The sequence below is a fragment of the Rhinatrema bivittatum genome, chromosome 4 (genome assembly GCF_901001135.1).
Source record: "Rhinatrema bivittatum chromosome 4, aRhiBiv1.1, whole genome shotgun sequence".
Classification (NCBI taxonomy): Eukaryota; Metazoa; Chordata; class Amphibia; order Gymnophiona; family Rhinatrematidae; genus Rhinatrema; species Rhinatrema bivittatum.
In genome coordinates, this window is record NC_042618.1 from 194,595,063 (window position 1) to 194,612,094 (window position 17,032).

Consider the following 17,032-nt stretch of genomic DNA (forward strand, 5'->3'; position numbering starts at 1 on the left):
TAAGGCTCCATGAAGGACAAACCTTATAAACAGGAGGATTCAAATGCTTCGTCCCGTGAAAAAAATGCACCACGTCTGGATGCACAGCCAGAGTTCATGAATCTTGCCCCGTAAGCAGCCTAAGGCCGACACCTGCACTCTCGGGGAACTAAAGGACAAACCTTTCGTTAGACCTCTCTGCAAGAAAGCCAGAATCTGCGCCACTGACACCTGCTGAGGAATAATCCCCTGCTCCATACACCAAGTCTCGAAGACTCTCCAAACCCGGACATATGCCAAGGAAGTAGAGGTCTTGCAAGCTCACAGCAGAGTAGAAATAACATCCTCCGGATAACCTTACTTCCTCAGTTGTCTCCTTTCAAAAGCCAAGCCGCTATACAAAAGTGATCCACTTGATCTGAAAATATAGGGTCCTGCTGTAGAAGATTTGGTAGGTGGCCTAGCCTCCGGGGGCCATCCACCGCTAGGTTGACCAGCTCCGCAAACCAAGGCCTTTGCAGACACTCTGGAGCCATGAGAATCATCTTTCCTGGGTGAGCCTCTATTCTCCTTACTATTTTGCCCAGCAGATGCCATGGAGGAAACACGTAGATCAGAATGTCATGTGGCAAGTAAGCCCCAGGGCATCGACACCCCCCCCCCCCCCCCCGCTCCGTGCTCTCTTTTGCAACTGAAGAAATGTGGCATCTTGGCATTCCTCTTAGTTGCCATCAGATCCATGTGAGGAGTGCCCCATCTGCGAGAAATGAGGGCCATTGCATTCTCCGATAGCTCCCATTCTCCGGTATCCAACCGTTTTCAACTCAGAAAATCCACTTGTACATTGTTGGACCCCGCTACGTGCAACACCGCTATCAAGGCCAAATGCTGCTCTGCCCAGGACATCAGCATCTCCGCTTCCAGAGCTACTGGACAACTGTTGGTTCCTCCTTGACGAAGGTTAATGTAAGCCGCCGCCGTCGCGTTGTCAGACAGGACTCTGAATGCCCTGTTGCGCAGAAGAGGAAGAAACCTCTCCAGAGGTGCATCTTGAGCCTTCTATCCTGGAGGTCTTTTAGGATGGTGGTTCTTTTCGTGACCGCCGACACGGAAGTATCCACCTTCGGTACCTTCAAGCATTCCAGAGTCTCCTCCAGCAAGGGATAAAGCTTGTCCAGAGCCCTGCTGACTTTAAGACCTGGCTCAGGAGTATCCCACTCCCTGACCATTAACTGCTGAACCATCCTATGAAAAGGAAAGGTCCTGGCCGGGCCCTGTAAGCCCACCATTACTATATCTACCATGTCCTGGTCCGACTCCACATGCGGAACCGCTATTCCCCACTCTGCCAGGATGTGCGGTTTCATAGGACTCAGCTCTTCTCTCTGTAAAAGGCGAATGACCTTAGGATCATCCCCGTCCATGGGAGGAATTTTCCCCGGCTTCTCCTCTTGATCCTGACCACTGAAAGAAGGGAAGGCACCGTGAAAACATCCCCCGAGGGCATCCCGTGGTCAGGCACCTTCGAGGAAGGGCCATCTGCAGTACATGTGAATATGATACAAAGAGCTCCTGGCTCTCAGAGAACGAGTCCAATCTCTGGAGGCTAGAGTGGCAGACCTGGAGGAGCTGAGGCAGACAGAGAGGTATTATAGATGAGACCTTCAGGGACATAGTAGCCAAGTCCCAACTTCAGACTGGCAGCCCTGGTGCTGCCTTGGAGGAAGAAGGTCTCATGTTTGGAGAGCATCAACCTGGTGCAGCAGGAAAGGATTCTGTAGCAAGGACCTTCTCTCCAGATGATGCATTGTCCTTTCACACCGAGGATATCTCCCCAAGGCCTACAGCCCAGGAGGGAAGGGTTAGGTCGGCCATCATAATTGATGATTCGATTATTAAGAACGTAGACAGCTGGGTGGCTGGTGGGCGTGTGGATCGCCTGGTAACATGCCTACCTGGTGCGAAGGTGGCGGACCTCACGCGTCACCTAGATAGGATTTTAGACAGTGCTGGGGAGGAGCTGGCTGTCGTGGTACATGTGGGCACCAACAACATAGGAAAATGTGGGAGGGAGGTTCTGGAAGCCAAATTTAGGCTCTTAGGTAGAAAGCTTAAATCCAGAACCTCCAGGGTAGCATTCTCTGAAATGCTCCCTGTTCTACGTGCAGATCACCAGAGGCAAGCAGAGCTCCGGAGTCTCAATGCGTGGATGAGACGATGATGCAAGGAAGAAGGATTCAGTTTTGTTAGGAACTGGGGAACCTTTTGGGGAAGGGGGAGTCTCTTCGAAAGGGATGGGCTTCACTTTAACCAGGGTGGAACCAGACTTCTGGCGATAACCTTCAAAAAGGAGATAGAGCAGCTTTTAAACTAGAACAAAGGGGAAAGCTGACAGTCGCTCAGCAGCGCATGGTTCGGAGAGAGGTATCTTCAAAGGATACTAATGATGCATTAGAATTAGGGCATCCCGACAGTGAGGTTCGAATAATAAGAAAAGTATTCCAAGTGCCTGTAACTAAAAACTCACCTGAGCTAAAAAATTCTAACTTACCCTATCAATTAAAAAGCAGAATGAAAATACAAACAAAAAACAAACTTTGAAATGTTTGCATGCTAATGCCAGAAGTCTAAGAAGTAAGATGGGAGAATTAGAATGTATAGCAGTGAATGATGTCATAGACTTAATTGGCATCTCAGAGACATGGTGGAAGGAGGACAACCAATGGGACAGTGCTCTACCAGGGTACAAATTACATCGCGATGACAGAGAGGAACACCCGGGAGGCGGTGTGGCGCTTTATGTCCGGGATGGCATAGAGTCCAACAGGATAAACATCCTGCATAAGACTAAATGCGCAATTGAATATGGGTTGAAATCCCTTGTGTGTTGGGGAAGACTAAAGTGATAGGAGTATACTACCGTCCACCTGGTCAAGATGGTGAGACTGACAGTGAAATGCTAAGAGAAATTAGGGAAGCTAACCAAATTGGTAGTGCGGTAATAATGGGAGACTTCAATTACCCTACTCACACAAGGGAGTCGGCGGTTAACCACAACATATAATCTAGTCACCAAATATGTGGAACCCAAATGCAAATTCAAAAATTGGCCTAAGAAGGTGTCAGCAAGCCTTGACGTTATGTGTCACTATCAAGCAGACACTAACCGGTCTTATCTATCATTCACCTTCATCATAGTTTTAATGCAACAAAATTTTTTTCTTTTTTCTTTTTTCAATTAATTAAAAATGTCCTCCATTGTTAATGACAAAATGACTCTTTCATATGCAGTTAGTAGGAGAGCCCTACACGGGCCGGTGTTTCGCTGGGTAAGCTTCCTCAGGGGCGTATAGAAACACTTCAATTGTAGAGCCACATATCTAAAATGAGAATAAATAAACAGGGATTGCACATTATATAGAAAAAGAGGTGAAATCAATACTTATCTCAAGACACCACGGCTACCATTTTAGACGGGACCAGACGTCTCAGCCATCTCAGAAGAAAACAAATGGAGGAACTCGAACCGAGGCTTACGTCCCTTTAAATACGCTATTGTTGAATGACGTCAACCATCAATCATGAATTAGTGTCAGAACATCTGTCAGATGATCGTGATTTTAGAGATGTCAGCCATCAATCATGAATCGGTGTTAATCAATCTGTCAATAATCATGAATTAGACATGATTAGACTAGAAATGATTATGAATTTGAAATCATGCGCCAACTAGACGACACACGTTTCTATCAACGTCTTGAGTCAAATCCTACTTCTGAGATACAAAAACTTATATCTTTGGTTGTGCAGTTAGGTGTGAAGTCCGGTTTTTTGACTTTGAAAGAAGCCAATTTTTTAACAAAGAAATATCCTCGTGTCCCGGTTTTCTATACACTACCTAAAATACATAAGAGTATTGATCATCCTCCAGGACGCCCAATAGTGTCTGGCTGTGATTCAGTTTTGGAACCATTGTCCCGCTTCGTTGATCATTTTTTAGCACCATTCATTCCATCTATGCCTTCCTATATTAGAGACTCTTCGGACATGATAATTTTTTTAGAACAGCTTAAGGTTGACACCACGGATTTACAAATGGCTACCTTAGACGTGGAGGCTCTTTATACATCTATCCCCCAGGATGAGGCGATTGAGATTGCAGAAACTTTTTTTGAACAGCGACCACGACCCCATCGAATCCCTAGTGATTTTTTGGTGAAACTGCTACAAATAGCTTTGAAAAAGAACTTTTTTGCCTTTAACCAAGAGTTTTTCCTCCAGACATGTGGTACTGCCATGGGAGCCACTATGGCCCCTGACTTGGCCAACCTGTATATGCACCAATTTGAAGAGAAATGGCTTCAAGATCATCCATTTAAATGTCAGCTGTTGGTGTGGAAGCGGTACATTGACGACGTCTTTGTACTATGGAAAGGGGATAAAGACCTTTTTGGATTTTTTCTATGCTGGCTGAATACTTTAAACTGTCATTTAAAATTTACTGCCACCATTGAGACTCATTCCATCACATTTCTTGACATACGGATCACCATCATTGATGGAAAATTTGTCACATCACTTTTTCGAAAACCAGTCAGCTCCAATACCTATCTACACTACTCCAGTGCACATCCGAGAAATTTCAAACATAATCTTCCTGTCAGCCAGTTTATTCGTTTGAGAAGGATCTGCACCACTATTTTGGACTTTGAAATACAATCGAAACTTTTATGTGATCGTTTTGCAGCCAGAGGATATCCTCGCTCGAGCATTCGAAAAGCCTACTTACGTGCAAAATACTCACATCGAGAGTGGCTTTTTCTTCCGCGATCTATTGATGAATCCTCACGTCACACTTGTATTTTACCATATTTACTCTGTGGCTTCTAAGATTCGCCAATCTATACTCCGGAATTGGCATGTGTTACAAACCAATGCAATTTTTCATGTGCCCCCTCGAATCACATTCTCTTGTGCCATGAATTTAAAAAATTTTCTGGTGAAATCAGACAGCTCTATGATGTCATATACATCACACATGCCATCAGGTTCACATAAGCCTTGTAATACTTGCTCTGTGTGCCCTTCCTCCATGGTGATTTCAGACCAAATTACTGTACCCTCTGGCTATAAAATATTTTTGAGACATCATACCACTTGTGCATCCACTATGGTTGTATATCTAATTCAATGTCCTTGTTCCCTCATTTATATTGGCAAAACAAAACGCCTTTTGAAGACGAGGATGATAGAACATCGCAGCAATATTAGAAACTCTAGAGTCAATGAACCTCTAGTCTCTCATTGCACAGAGATGGGACACACATTTGATGATTTACATTTTTGCGCTATCGATCATATCCCTGCACATTGGTGTGGAGGCAATCGAGAACGCATTTTGTTGCAATCCGAACAGCGGTGGATTTATCGTCTTAAAACCGTTCATCCATTAGGACTAAATACTGAGCTGGACCTACATGTTTTCTTAGGTTGATTTTTGAACTGTTGTCTAATTCATGATTATTGACAGATTGATTAACACCGATTCATGATTGATGGCTGACATCTCTAAAATCACGATCATCTGACAGATGTTCTGATACTAATTCATGATTGATGGTTGACGTCATTCAACAATAGCGTATTTAAAGGGACGTAAGCCTCGGTTCGAGTTCCTCCATTTGTTTTCTTCTGAGATGGTTGAGACGTCTGGTCCCATCTAAAATGGTAGCCGTGGTGTCTTGAGATAAGTATTGATTTCACCTCTTTTTCTATATAATGTATTTATTTATTCTCATTTTAGATATGTGGCTCTACAATTGAAGTGTTTCTATACGCCCCTGAGGAAGCTTACCCAGCGAAACACCGGCCCGTGTAGGGCTCTCCTACTAACTGCATATGAAAGAGTCATTTTGTCATTAACAATGGAGGACATTTTTAATTAATTGAAAAAAGAAAAAAATTTTGTTGCATTAAAACTATGATGAAGGTGAATGATAGATAAGACCGGTTAGTGTCTGCTTGATAGTGACACATAACGTCAAGGCTTGCTGACACCTTCTTAGGCCAATTTTTGAATTTGCATTTGGGTTCCACATATTTGGTGACTAGACTTCAATTACCCCAATATTGACTGGGTAAATGTATCATTGGGACACGCTAGAGCGATACAGTTCCTGGATGGAATAAATGATAGCTTTATGGAGCAATTGGTTCAGAAACTGACGAGAGAGGGAGCAATTTTAGATCTAATTCTCAGTGGAGCACAGGATTTGGTGAGAGAGGTAACGGTGATGGGGCAGCTTGGCAATAGTGATCATAATATGATCAAATTTGAATTAATGACTGGAAGGGGGACAGTAAGCAAATCCACGACTCTCGTGCTAAACTTTCAAAAGGGAAACTTTGATAAAATGAGAAAAATAGTTAGAAAAAAACTGAAAGGAGTCCTACGTTTATTTAGAAAAAAACTAAAAGGAGTCCTACGTTTATTTCAGAGGGAGGAGCTCGATCCTCTTATTCCTTTTGTTATTCAGGAGCTGGGTATTGTCACTCCGACAGTGGATGCACTTACGGCCGCGATGCCGGGCTGCGTGGACCCAGTCCTGGCAGGACTTAGGGCTCTTCTGCGCACCTTCCCGTTTCATCCCATGCACAAGCTGATGCTCCTAAGGGAATGGGAAACTCCCGACATGGGGCTGCGAGTGGGGAGGGCTATGGATAAGCTTTACCGCTTACTGGAGGAGTGTCTGGACATGCTGAAAATTCCTAAGGTGGATTCTTCGGTGACGGCTGTCACTAAGCACACCACCATCCCTGTGGTGGGTGCTACGGCCCTGAAGGACGTTCAAGACCGCAAGCTGGAATTCTATCTAAAGCGTATCTTCGAATCCTTGGCCTTGGGAGTTTGGGCGTCGGTCTGCAGCAGTCTCATGCAGCGGGCAAATCTTAGGTGGGTCCAACAATTGCTCAGCACCCAGGATCTCCCGTCTGCAGAGGCAGAGCAGGCTGAAAGATTGGAAGGTGCTATAGCGTATGGGGCGGATGCCCTTTACGACTTGTTCCGCGTCCAGGCGATGGCTTCCGCGGTCTTAGCCAGACAGCTACTCTGGCTCCAGAATTGGTCGGCCGACTCCTCTTCCAAGGCACAATTGGGCACGCTTCCTCTAAAGGGCAAGTTACTTTTTGGCCAGGACCTGGAGCAGCTTATTAAATCCTTGGGTGAAAACAAGGTACACAAGCTGCCTGAGGACCGCCCGAAACAGCCTAGAGCCTTCTTTCCGGCTCGTACCCGTTTCCGGGGTCAGCAGTGTTATAATGCTCGGGTGAGAGGGTCTTTCTCCAGGGGAAACTTATCCAGGTCTCAGTCCTTTCGAGGCCGTCACGCCTTCAGAGATGGCCTCCCGCAACGTGCCCTTACCAAGCCCGCCTCCCAATGAAATTTGGCGGGCCCATTCCTCTGTTCCAAACTTAGGTGGTCGTCTATCTCTCTTCCTCGAGGAATGGGCCAAAGTCACATCTGATCAGTGAGTCCTCGACATAATCAAGAACGGCTACACTTTAGACTTTGCTCGAGACCTACCGGATCTACACATAGTCTCCCCTTGCGGACGTCAGAAGCGAGCTGCCGTATCTCAGACTCTCTCCAGACTGCTCGGACTGGGGGCCATAGTCCCAGTCCCCACGGAGGAACAAGGCACCGGCCAATATTCCAGCTACTTCGTGGTACCGAAAAAGAACAGTTCCTTTTGCCCCATTCTGGACCTCAAGTGAGTCAACTGAGCTCTCAAGGTGCCTCATTTTCGGATGGAGACCCTGAGGTCGGTAATAGCAGCTGTTCACCCCGGCGAATATCTGGCCTCCCTAGACTTGACGGAGGCCTACCTACACATCCCGATCCGGGCCGAGCATCAGAGGTATCTCCACTTTGACATCTTGGGCCAACAGTTTCAGTTTCGAGCCCTACCCTTCGGTCTCGCCACAGCACCGCACATATTTTCCGACGTCATGGTGGTGGTGGCGGCTGGCTTCGATGGGAAGGAGTTCTGGTGCATCCTTATCTGGACGATTGGCTAGTGCGGGCCAAGTCGGATTCTCTTTGCAAGCTGGCAGTCGACCGAGTTCTAGCTCTACTCACTTCGCTGGGATGGATAATCAAATTTCCCAAGAGCCATCTGCGGCCTTCTCAGTTGTTGGAATTCCTGGGGGCTCGCTTTGATACCCGAGTAGGCAAAGTATTCCTTCCGGACGTTCGAGCGTTCAAGCTGATGGACCAGGTCCGAAATTTCCTCCTCATGCCTCTCCCTACGGCCTGGGATTACCTCCAGGTGCTGGGGACCATGGCCTCCACTATCGACCTGGTCCCCTGGGCTTTTGCGCATATGCATCCATTATTGAAATCTTTGCTATCCCGTTGGAAGCCAGTCTCGGAACAGTTTTAGATGGCTCTTCTGCTCTCCGACTCTACTATCGGCGACGTGCACTGGTGGCTCTCGCTCCAGCACCTCCTGAAGGGCATATCTTTACAGACGCCACAATGGATAGTAGTAACAATGGATGCCAGCCTCTCCGGCTGGGGAGCGGTTTGCCAGTCGCAATCTTTTCAGGGCCGGTGGTCCCCCGGTACAATCCCACTGGCACATCAGTCGTTTGGAGGCCCAAGCGGTCTGTCTGGCTCTCAAGACCTTTCTTCTGCTGATTTGCCACAGGGCGGTGCGTGTGCTCTTGGACAATTCCACCACGGTGGCTTACATCAATTGTCAAGGGGGCACCAGGAGTCGCCTGGTGGCGTTGGAGGCCAGCAAGCTCTTTGCCTGGGCGGAACATCAGCTGGAGCGACTGGCAGCTTCTCACATAGTGGGCAAGGACAATGTGCAGGCCGATTTATTTTTTTTAAGTTGAAACCATCTCGATCCCGGCGAGTTGGAGTTGTCCGCCGAGGCGATTAAGCTGATTGCTCACAGGTGGGGACCTCCTCACATGGATTTGATGGTGACCTTGGGCAATGCCCAAGCTCCCCGGTTCTTCAGCAACTGGAGGGAACACTGCTCGGAAGGGGTGGATGCCCTAGTCCTCCCTTGGCCCAGCGACATTCTCCTCTACATGTTCACCCCCTGGCCCTTGGTGGGAAAGGTCATCAGAAGACTAGAACTCCACAGGGGTCCGGTCGTTCTCGTAGCTCCCAAATGGCCGCTCAAATCGTGGTTCGCGGATCTAGTGAATCTGGCAACGGACTGCCCTCTTCGTCTATGTCATCTTCCACATCTTCTCAGACAAGGTCCAGTATTTTTCGATCAGGCGGATCGCTTGTGTCTAGCGGCTTGGCTTTTGAATGGCGGAGATTGAGAAAGAAGGGATATAAGGAGGAGGTTATATCCACTCTACTGTGCGCCCGTAAGACTTCTACTTCGGTTGCCTATGTCCAGGTTTGGAAGGTCTTCGAAACGGTTTGCGCAGAATCGGGGATATCGGTCCGCTCTGCCCCGATCTCCAGAAGGGCCTCTCCAAGTGTCTGTCTCTCAGTTCCTTATGCGTCCAAGTGTCCGCCCTTGGCTTCCTCCTCGGTAGCGTCTCACCCGGATGTGGTCCGTTTTCTCAAAGGTGTCAAGCATTTGAAGCCACCCTTCCGAGTCACTTGTCCTTTGTGGAGTCTTAACTTGGTTCTTCGGGCTCTCTGTGGGGCTCCCTTTGAACCTCTCCGTTGGGCTACCCTTAAGGACTTGACGCTCAAGACTGTTTTCTTGGTCTCTATATGCTCCGCCAGGCGAGTGTCTGAGATCCAGGCGTTGTCTTGCCGGGAGCCCTTTCTGCATTTTTCTGATTCGGGTGTTTCCCTTAAGACTGTACCTTCCTTCTTGCCAAAGGTTGTCTCCTCCTTCCACATCAATCAGTCGGTGGAACTCCCTGCATTTTCTGCTGAGGATGTTGCGAGTCCCGCCGGATATGACCTTCGCCGTCTGGATGTTAAACGCGTCCTTTTGCGTTACCTTCAGGTCACGAATGAATTTCGGGTCTCCGTCCACCTCTTTGTCCTCTGGAGTGGCCCAAATAGGGGCAATCAGGCTTCTAAGACCACAATCGCTAGATGGTTAAAGGAGGCAATTTCGTCGGCCTATATCTGCATTCCAGAGGGTCTGAAGGCTCATTCGTTGCGGTCTCAGGCCACCTCCTGGGTGGAGAGACAATCTGTTTCTCCCCAGGAAATATGCAGGGCGGCGATGTGGAAATCTCTGCATACCTTCGATCGGCATTACCGCCTTGATGTACAGGTGCCAGTCTTTGGTTCTTTCAGAAGGCAGGTGCTTCGAGCGGGACTTGTTCGGTCCCACCCTGTCTAGGGAAGCTTTCGTACAGTCCATGGTCTGGACTGATCCGGGTATGTACAGGGAAAGGAAAATTAGTTCTTACCTGTTAATTTTTGTTCCTGTAGTACCACGGATCAGTCCAGATGCCCTTCCCTATACTCTCTGTCACCCGCTCGAAGTTTTCTCTCCTTCCCTTGCAGGATACGGTCGGTTTTTCCGATACCCTACAGTTATAATTGAGGCACCGGAAGCATCTCTGTGATGTCAATGATTCAAGAGCGTTTTCCTCTACAGAGTTTCTAAATTTACAATTGTTAACGTTTTTTGCTGAGTTCTCTGGTTATTACTTGAGTTCTCTTGTTACTTGCTTGATTCCTGCAAGTTCTCTTTATTCTTTCTGCTTTGACAATAGTCATACTGAAGGGTTACAGGGTAGGCTCTGTCCTGATATAGGATACCCTTACAGTTTTGGTCTGTCTCCATCTGCTGGACAGGAGGCTCAACCCATGGTCTGGACTGATCCGTGGTACTACAGGAACGAAAATTAACAGGTAAGAACTAATTTTCCTTTATCCAGGCCTGAAAATTGAACCTAGATCTCTCACTTGGGAGTGCACAGTGTTGCTACTGAGCCATTGGGCCAGCCTTTGTTAGGCAGATTTTGTGTAGTCTGATGCCTATGGTTTTTTTGACCATTACTGTGCACAATTTGACTGGATATTGGACCTCACTGAAGCCCACTGACCTTTACACACTCTCTCTCTCTCTCTCACTTTCTGTCTAGTACGTGACCAGCTATTACTGGGCATTGTTTGATGGCCATGGTGGCCCAGCGGCTGCGATGTTGGCTTCCAACTATCTACACTGCTGCATTAAACAAAATCTGGAACACATTTTGGAGGGTCTCATGGGGACTCATCCTCCTATGCACCTGAGCAGACGATGCATTTATCAAAGTGACCCCCAGTTTGTGGAAGAAAAGGGCATTTGCCATGACCATTTGGTGATAGGAGCCTTGGAAAATGCATTTCAGGATTGTGTAAGTAATACTGACTCCTACAGCAACCCCAGATATATTCTCAAGTCATTCTGGTGCATATTTACACCCATGGGACAGTCCGTATTTCGGTCAATTATCCTGTGTGTAGCATGTTCTTAGATATCTTTTATTTGTATCTTATCTGTATTCTGGCACATGCTGTTTGCACATTATTCAGTTCAGATCCATATTAGTTATGTAGGGCATTTTGATTTTGTCAAGTAAGTTAAAATCAAATCAAAGTAATTTAATTATCTTAAACAGAAGCAAAACTAAATCATTTTCTATGATTTAAACTGAACTTTGTTTAGTTTGTTTTAATTTCCATAAATTTCTGATTTATAACATGTTTGATGTGTATCCTAGCAAGTTTATATATATATTTGAAGTTCTGAGATCTTGCTTCTTTGTCCTAACCACCCCCATCTTTGTGAGGAATGCACTCATTTTATTTACCAGCATTTTGGTTAGTGTCTGTGTAGTGGATATTTTCAAATAGTAACATAGTAGATGACAGTGGATAAGGATCAATTGGCCATGCAGTCTGCCCAGTTGCCTTCATTTTTTGTTCTCTTCCATCTTACATAGATGAGCATATATAGAAACTATAGAGCAGATGGCAGATAAAAACCACAAATTCTTATAGTTAGATCAACACCATTTCCTCTTTCCACATGTATTTTACTTAGCCTCTCAACCCTATCACTGTTCTCTGTGTCCCAAGCATGTTTAAATTCTCTGAGGACAAGTAGGATGTCAATCCTCGCACATGGGTGACATCCATCTGATGAGCCCAGCACGGAAAACTTATGTCAAAATTTGTAGAACTTTGCCTGCACATACATTATACCACACGTCCACGCATGGTACATTTTCCACAGAGCCCAGTGATTTGCAGTCTGTGAGTGTCTCACTTTTCTCAAAACGCAGGAATAAGATGAAAGTTTTTCATTGAGAAGATTCGTGCCTCGTTGACACAAGTTCCCCTTTGTATCATCCGTAGGTAGGTTTTTCAGTGTTTCTGCTTAGTTTCATTTCACTTTCAAACCCGTGGGGAAGCAGTGTGGTCAGTCCCTGCCAGCCATCACCATTAATTTTGATCTTGTATCCCTTTTATTTTGTGACAACGTGTCCGTGGGAGTCCACAGGTGCCCTCAATCTGCGAGGACCATATCTATCGTGGATCCCCTGATAGATGTGTCCTCTGCTTGGGGGTTTTGCCTGATGTCTGCAGGGTTGCTTAAGATGCTCCCAGATGACCCCTAAAGGATGCCAGGCCCGACTGGAGAAGATGGAACAACTCTTCAGACACAGAAAGACCGAGCCATCAGCATCAGAGGCATCAAAGGACCTTGGAGCCACCCCGATGGCCATCAACTACAGCAGGGCCATCAGCGTTAATGGCCATCATGGAGTCTGGAGACAGGCCATCGCCTGGCTCCTCCAGGTCAAAGACAGGAAGGACCATGCCATGTATCAAGGGAAGCCGAAGAAGCATCAGCATCAGTCCCCTTAGATGCATGGTGCTGGGCGCAGGGATGCTTCAGCATTTGCCGAGAAGCCCCTGAGGCTACCCTGTGGTGAGGGCAGCTCATCCTTCACGGTACCCAGGGGTTCACCAGGGCCTCAATTGGTCCAGATGTCAGCCACTAATCCTCTTCTCAGTTCTGAAAAGGATTTGGTCATGCCTCCTTGTTCCCAGTGATGGCACCAGCAATCTTTGAGGAGAAATGAGTGCAGTTTGCCATGAAGAAGGTGCTGTAGGGCTTCGGAGTTGGAGCACCAACAGTACCAGAACCTACATAGTTGCTTCGCAACATGGCTCCCTACAGGTGCTCATCCAGTGGTCGTCCATGGTCCCTTGGAGGAGGAAGCTCTCCCCAAGGACTGGGGATGCCTTGAGGTCCCATCCCACCCAGCCAGTTACTCCGGTACTCATACTGCTAGCTGAGGACCAAGCGCCATGGGATCCATCCTTTGTCAGTGGCAATGAGGAGGATCCCCTTTACCTCTGGGGGGAGATTCCTTAGATACTTCGCAAGACGAGGCATCAGAGGGCCTTCCCTCTGCTGCCTCTGACAGAAGGAAGTCTTCTCTGGATTTCTTCTCCTTTGCAGAGTTTGGTTGATGGCTATGGCCATCCCCTTTACTTTGCAGATGGAGGAGAATACCGACACAAGATACTGGATATCCTCCAATATTTGGAACCTCCAAAGGAGATCATGATAGTCTCAGTGCATATGAGTCTTATGGAGTTAATGATGAGGATGAGAGAACCCCCTGTTGGCAGTTCCTGTTAATATGCTCAATGCCCACATAGCAGTCTACCAGCTGTTCATGAGTCAGTACATGTGGGACATCCTGAAACAGATGCAAGAGGTGGCTGAGCAACTTCCTCAGGAGCAGCATGACACACTTCAGTCAATGATGGATTAGAGTCTGGAGTGTGGAAAACACAGGGTCAGTTTGACCTATGATGTTTTCGAAGCGGCATCGAGAGTCTCTGCCACAGGAATCAGTGCCCGCAGACTTGCCTGGCTGTGGGCCTTGGATCTCTGTACGGATCTCTGTACAGGAATTTCTTACTAACATGCCGTGCGCCAAAGAGATTATCTTTGGAGATCACGTGAAGGATGTGGTGGCACAGATGTGTGATCACTGTGCAACGCTCCAGCAGCTCTCCGCCAACACTCAAGACCTGGCTCTCTCATCTAGGAGGAATTTGAGATCTGGCCAGAGAAAGTCTTTCTTCCGCCTGAAGAGACACTATCCTCCACCATCTCAGTCCCGATCTCAGCAGGCCTCTTATAGCCACCCCAGGCAACAGAGGGGCCCCTAAGCCCCAGACAGCATCTGTCAACTCCAGGAATGGAGTTTTGTCTGGACTGGAGAAAGTGTAGCTACTGTCCCAGTACCTATGTTGGAGGACCTCTTGATTGGAGGCAGGCTGTGGTCTATGTGAGCCGGTAGCCTGGTGTAATATTGGATGGGTGGGTCCTCTACATTGAATGGAAGGGATACAGATTAAATCTAATGGGTATCCCCCCCCAAATCATCCTCCAGGTTCGCTTTAAGGACCCGTATCACATCAGGAGGTACTCCTTTCAGAGCTCTCCTCTCTATTATTGGCCAGAGTGGTCAAGCCCATTCCACCAGGGTAAAGAGGGTGGGGATTCTATTCCCGCTATTTTCTGATTCCAAAGAAAATCGGGGGACTATGTCCAGGGCTGGTGCTAGCTTTTTTGCTGCCCTGTTCGAACAACTACTTTGCTGTGCACCCCTTCCCCCCCCCCTTCCCGGCATTCATTCATTGTCAGTCCGGGGCCCACCAAAAAAATGCCCAGCTCCTTTCAGTGATACAAACTTTAAAAACCGACACCATCTCCCCCCCTCCCATCCCCCCCGCCCCCACGAACCCATGGCTGGTGCAAGAGTATTAGCCTTGCACAACGCCCCTTGCCTCATTCCACACACACAGTTGAGTTATACATTTTATATATTCTACATGAAAAATATCAAAGTATAGTATTCTGATGTAAAAATATTGCTTACATTATATTTACATGCACTGCTGTGATGGCAACTAGAAATCCCTGCAAAAAAGACACTTGGAACCCATAAGATATTAGGCCTGTTGTAATGTGTTGGGTGTGGGCTTGACCCTCCAAAAGCCCTAAAACACTAATACACTTCCTTTTAAGAGATTGCCTCACCTCAGGCCCACATGTAGAACATAAACAGGCCCTTGCCAAATAAGGGATAGAGTAACTATAAAATAGAAATACAAATGTGCAGACAAAAACTGAACTGGAAACCGCAACAATGCAAAAACAGAACCATCGCCATTCCTCAACCATCAAACAAAACCAAGAAACAAAATAAATACATAATCATAATACTAAAAACATAATCATATTTCAAAACAGGCTGATTAATAAATGATCAAATAATTAAACTCATATACAAGTTTTTTTAAATGTCCCAAACACCAATAAAATATTTCAAAACAGCAGACATATCAAATAACACCTGAAAAATAAAGCTAAAAAAGATTTGAAAAATTCATGTTCTCCATACCTGGCAACTTTGATTTCCTGTCACCCTGAGCTTGTCATGGATTAGTGGGAGAGGGATGCACAAACTTTCTCTTCTCTTTCTTATATGCACACACAAGCTCCCTCTCAAGCAACTCCCTAGGGTTGGGATCTACCAGCAGCCTCAGGCCCTCATCTTCATTTCAGCTGCTGGCAGATTGAAATCCACCTGCAGCAACCATTCTCTCTCTTTCTCTCTCATTCACACATTCACACATTCACACTCTGTCACACATACTCACTCTCTCTGACACAACCCAGTCTCTCTCGCTCTCTCTCTCTCAAAACCCAGGCTGGCTCCCATTCTCTCACACACACACACAACCCGGGCTGGCTCTCATATTCTCTCTCTCACACACACACAACCCGGGCTGGCTCTCATATTCTCTCTCTTACACACACACAACCCGGGCTGGCTCTCATATTCTCTCTCTTACACACACACAACCCGGGCTGGCTCTCATATTCTCTCTCTTACACACACAACCTGGGCTGACTCTCATATTCTCTCTCTATATATATATATATATCTCACACACACAACCCAGGCAGGTGGGATCTGCTACGAGCCAACGCAAGATGGGATCCTCAGCAGTCCTACCACAAACGCTGCTTCTGTTCTGCACGTGGCCAATGCTCTTCCTCCTTCCTACCCGTGCGGTTCCGGCATTGTTTTTCTTCTGGGGCCGCACAGGCAGGGAGGAGGAGCATCTGGAGGTGAGGGTTTTGTTTTTTTTTTGTTTTGTTTTTTTTCCTTCGGGCCATGAACATTAGAAATTGCCATACTGGGTCAGACCAAGGGTCCATCAAGCCCAGCATCGTATTTCCAACAGTGACCAAACCAGGCTTAAAGAATCTGGCAAGTAACCAAACACTAAGAAGATCCCATGCTACTGATGCCAGTAGTTGCAGAGGCCATTCCCTAAGTCAAATTGATTAATAGCAGTTAATGGACTTCTCCTCCAAGATCTTATCCAAACCTTTTTCAAACCCAGCTACACTAATTGCACTAACCACATCCTCTGGCAACAAATTCCAGAGCTTAATTGTGCATTGAGTGAAAGAATTTTCTTCGATTCGTCTTAAATGTGCTACTTGCTAACTTCATGGAGTGCTCCCTAGTCCTTCTATTATCTGAAAGTGTAAATAACTGATTTACATCTACCCGATCTAGACCTCTCATGATTTTAAAGTCCTCTATCGTATTCCCCCCTTAGCCGTCTCTTCTCCAAGCTGAACAGCCCTAACCTCTTTAGCCTTTCCTCATAGGGAGCTGTTTCATCCACTTTATCATTTTGGTTGCCCTTCTCTGTACCTTCTCCAGTGCAACTATTTCTTTTTTGAGATGCAGTGACCAAAACTGTATACAGTACTCAAGGTGCGGTCTCACCATGGAGCAATAAAACAGAAGCATTATGATATTTTCCGTTTTATTTACCATTCCTTTCCTAATAATTCCTAACATTCTGTTTGCTTTTTTGACTGCTGCAGCACACTAAGCCGACAAATTCAGTGTATTATCCACTATGATGCCTAGATCTTTTTCCTGGGTGGTAGCTCCTAATATGGAACCTAACATCGTGTAATTTCTGCATGGGTTATTTTTCCCTATATGC

At 46.6% G+C, this 17,032-nt stretch overlaps 1 protein-coding gene across 3 annotated transcripts in view; it reads left to right on the forward strand.

The window, feature by feature from the left end:
* PPM1M (protein phosphatase, Mg2+/Mn2+ dependent 1M) overlaps positions 1 to 17,032 on the forward strand; it is a 110,433-nt gene that overhangs the window by 23,147 nt on the left and 70,254 nt on the right. For 2 of the 3 annotated variants that reach the window (XM_029599484.1, XM_029599483.1), the window contains exon 3: positions 11,068 to 11,322. The exons of the other annotated variant lie outside the window; for it this stretch is intronic. In XM_029599484.1, coding sequence (XP_029455344.1) covers positions 11,068 to 11,322 — 255 coding nt within the window. The remainder of the gene's footprint in view (positions 1 to 11,067; positions 11,323 to 17,032) is intronic. 3 annotated transcript variants of the gene reach the window in all.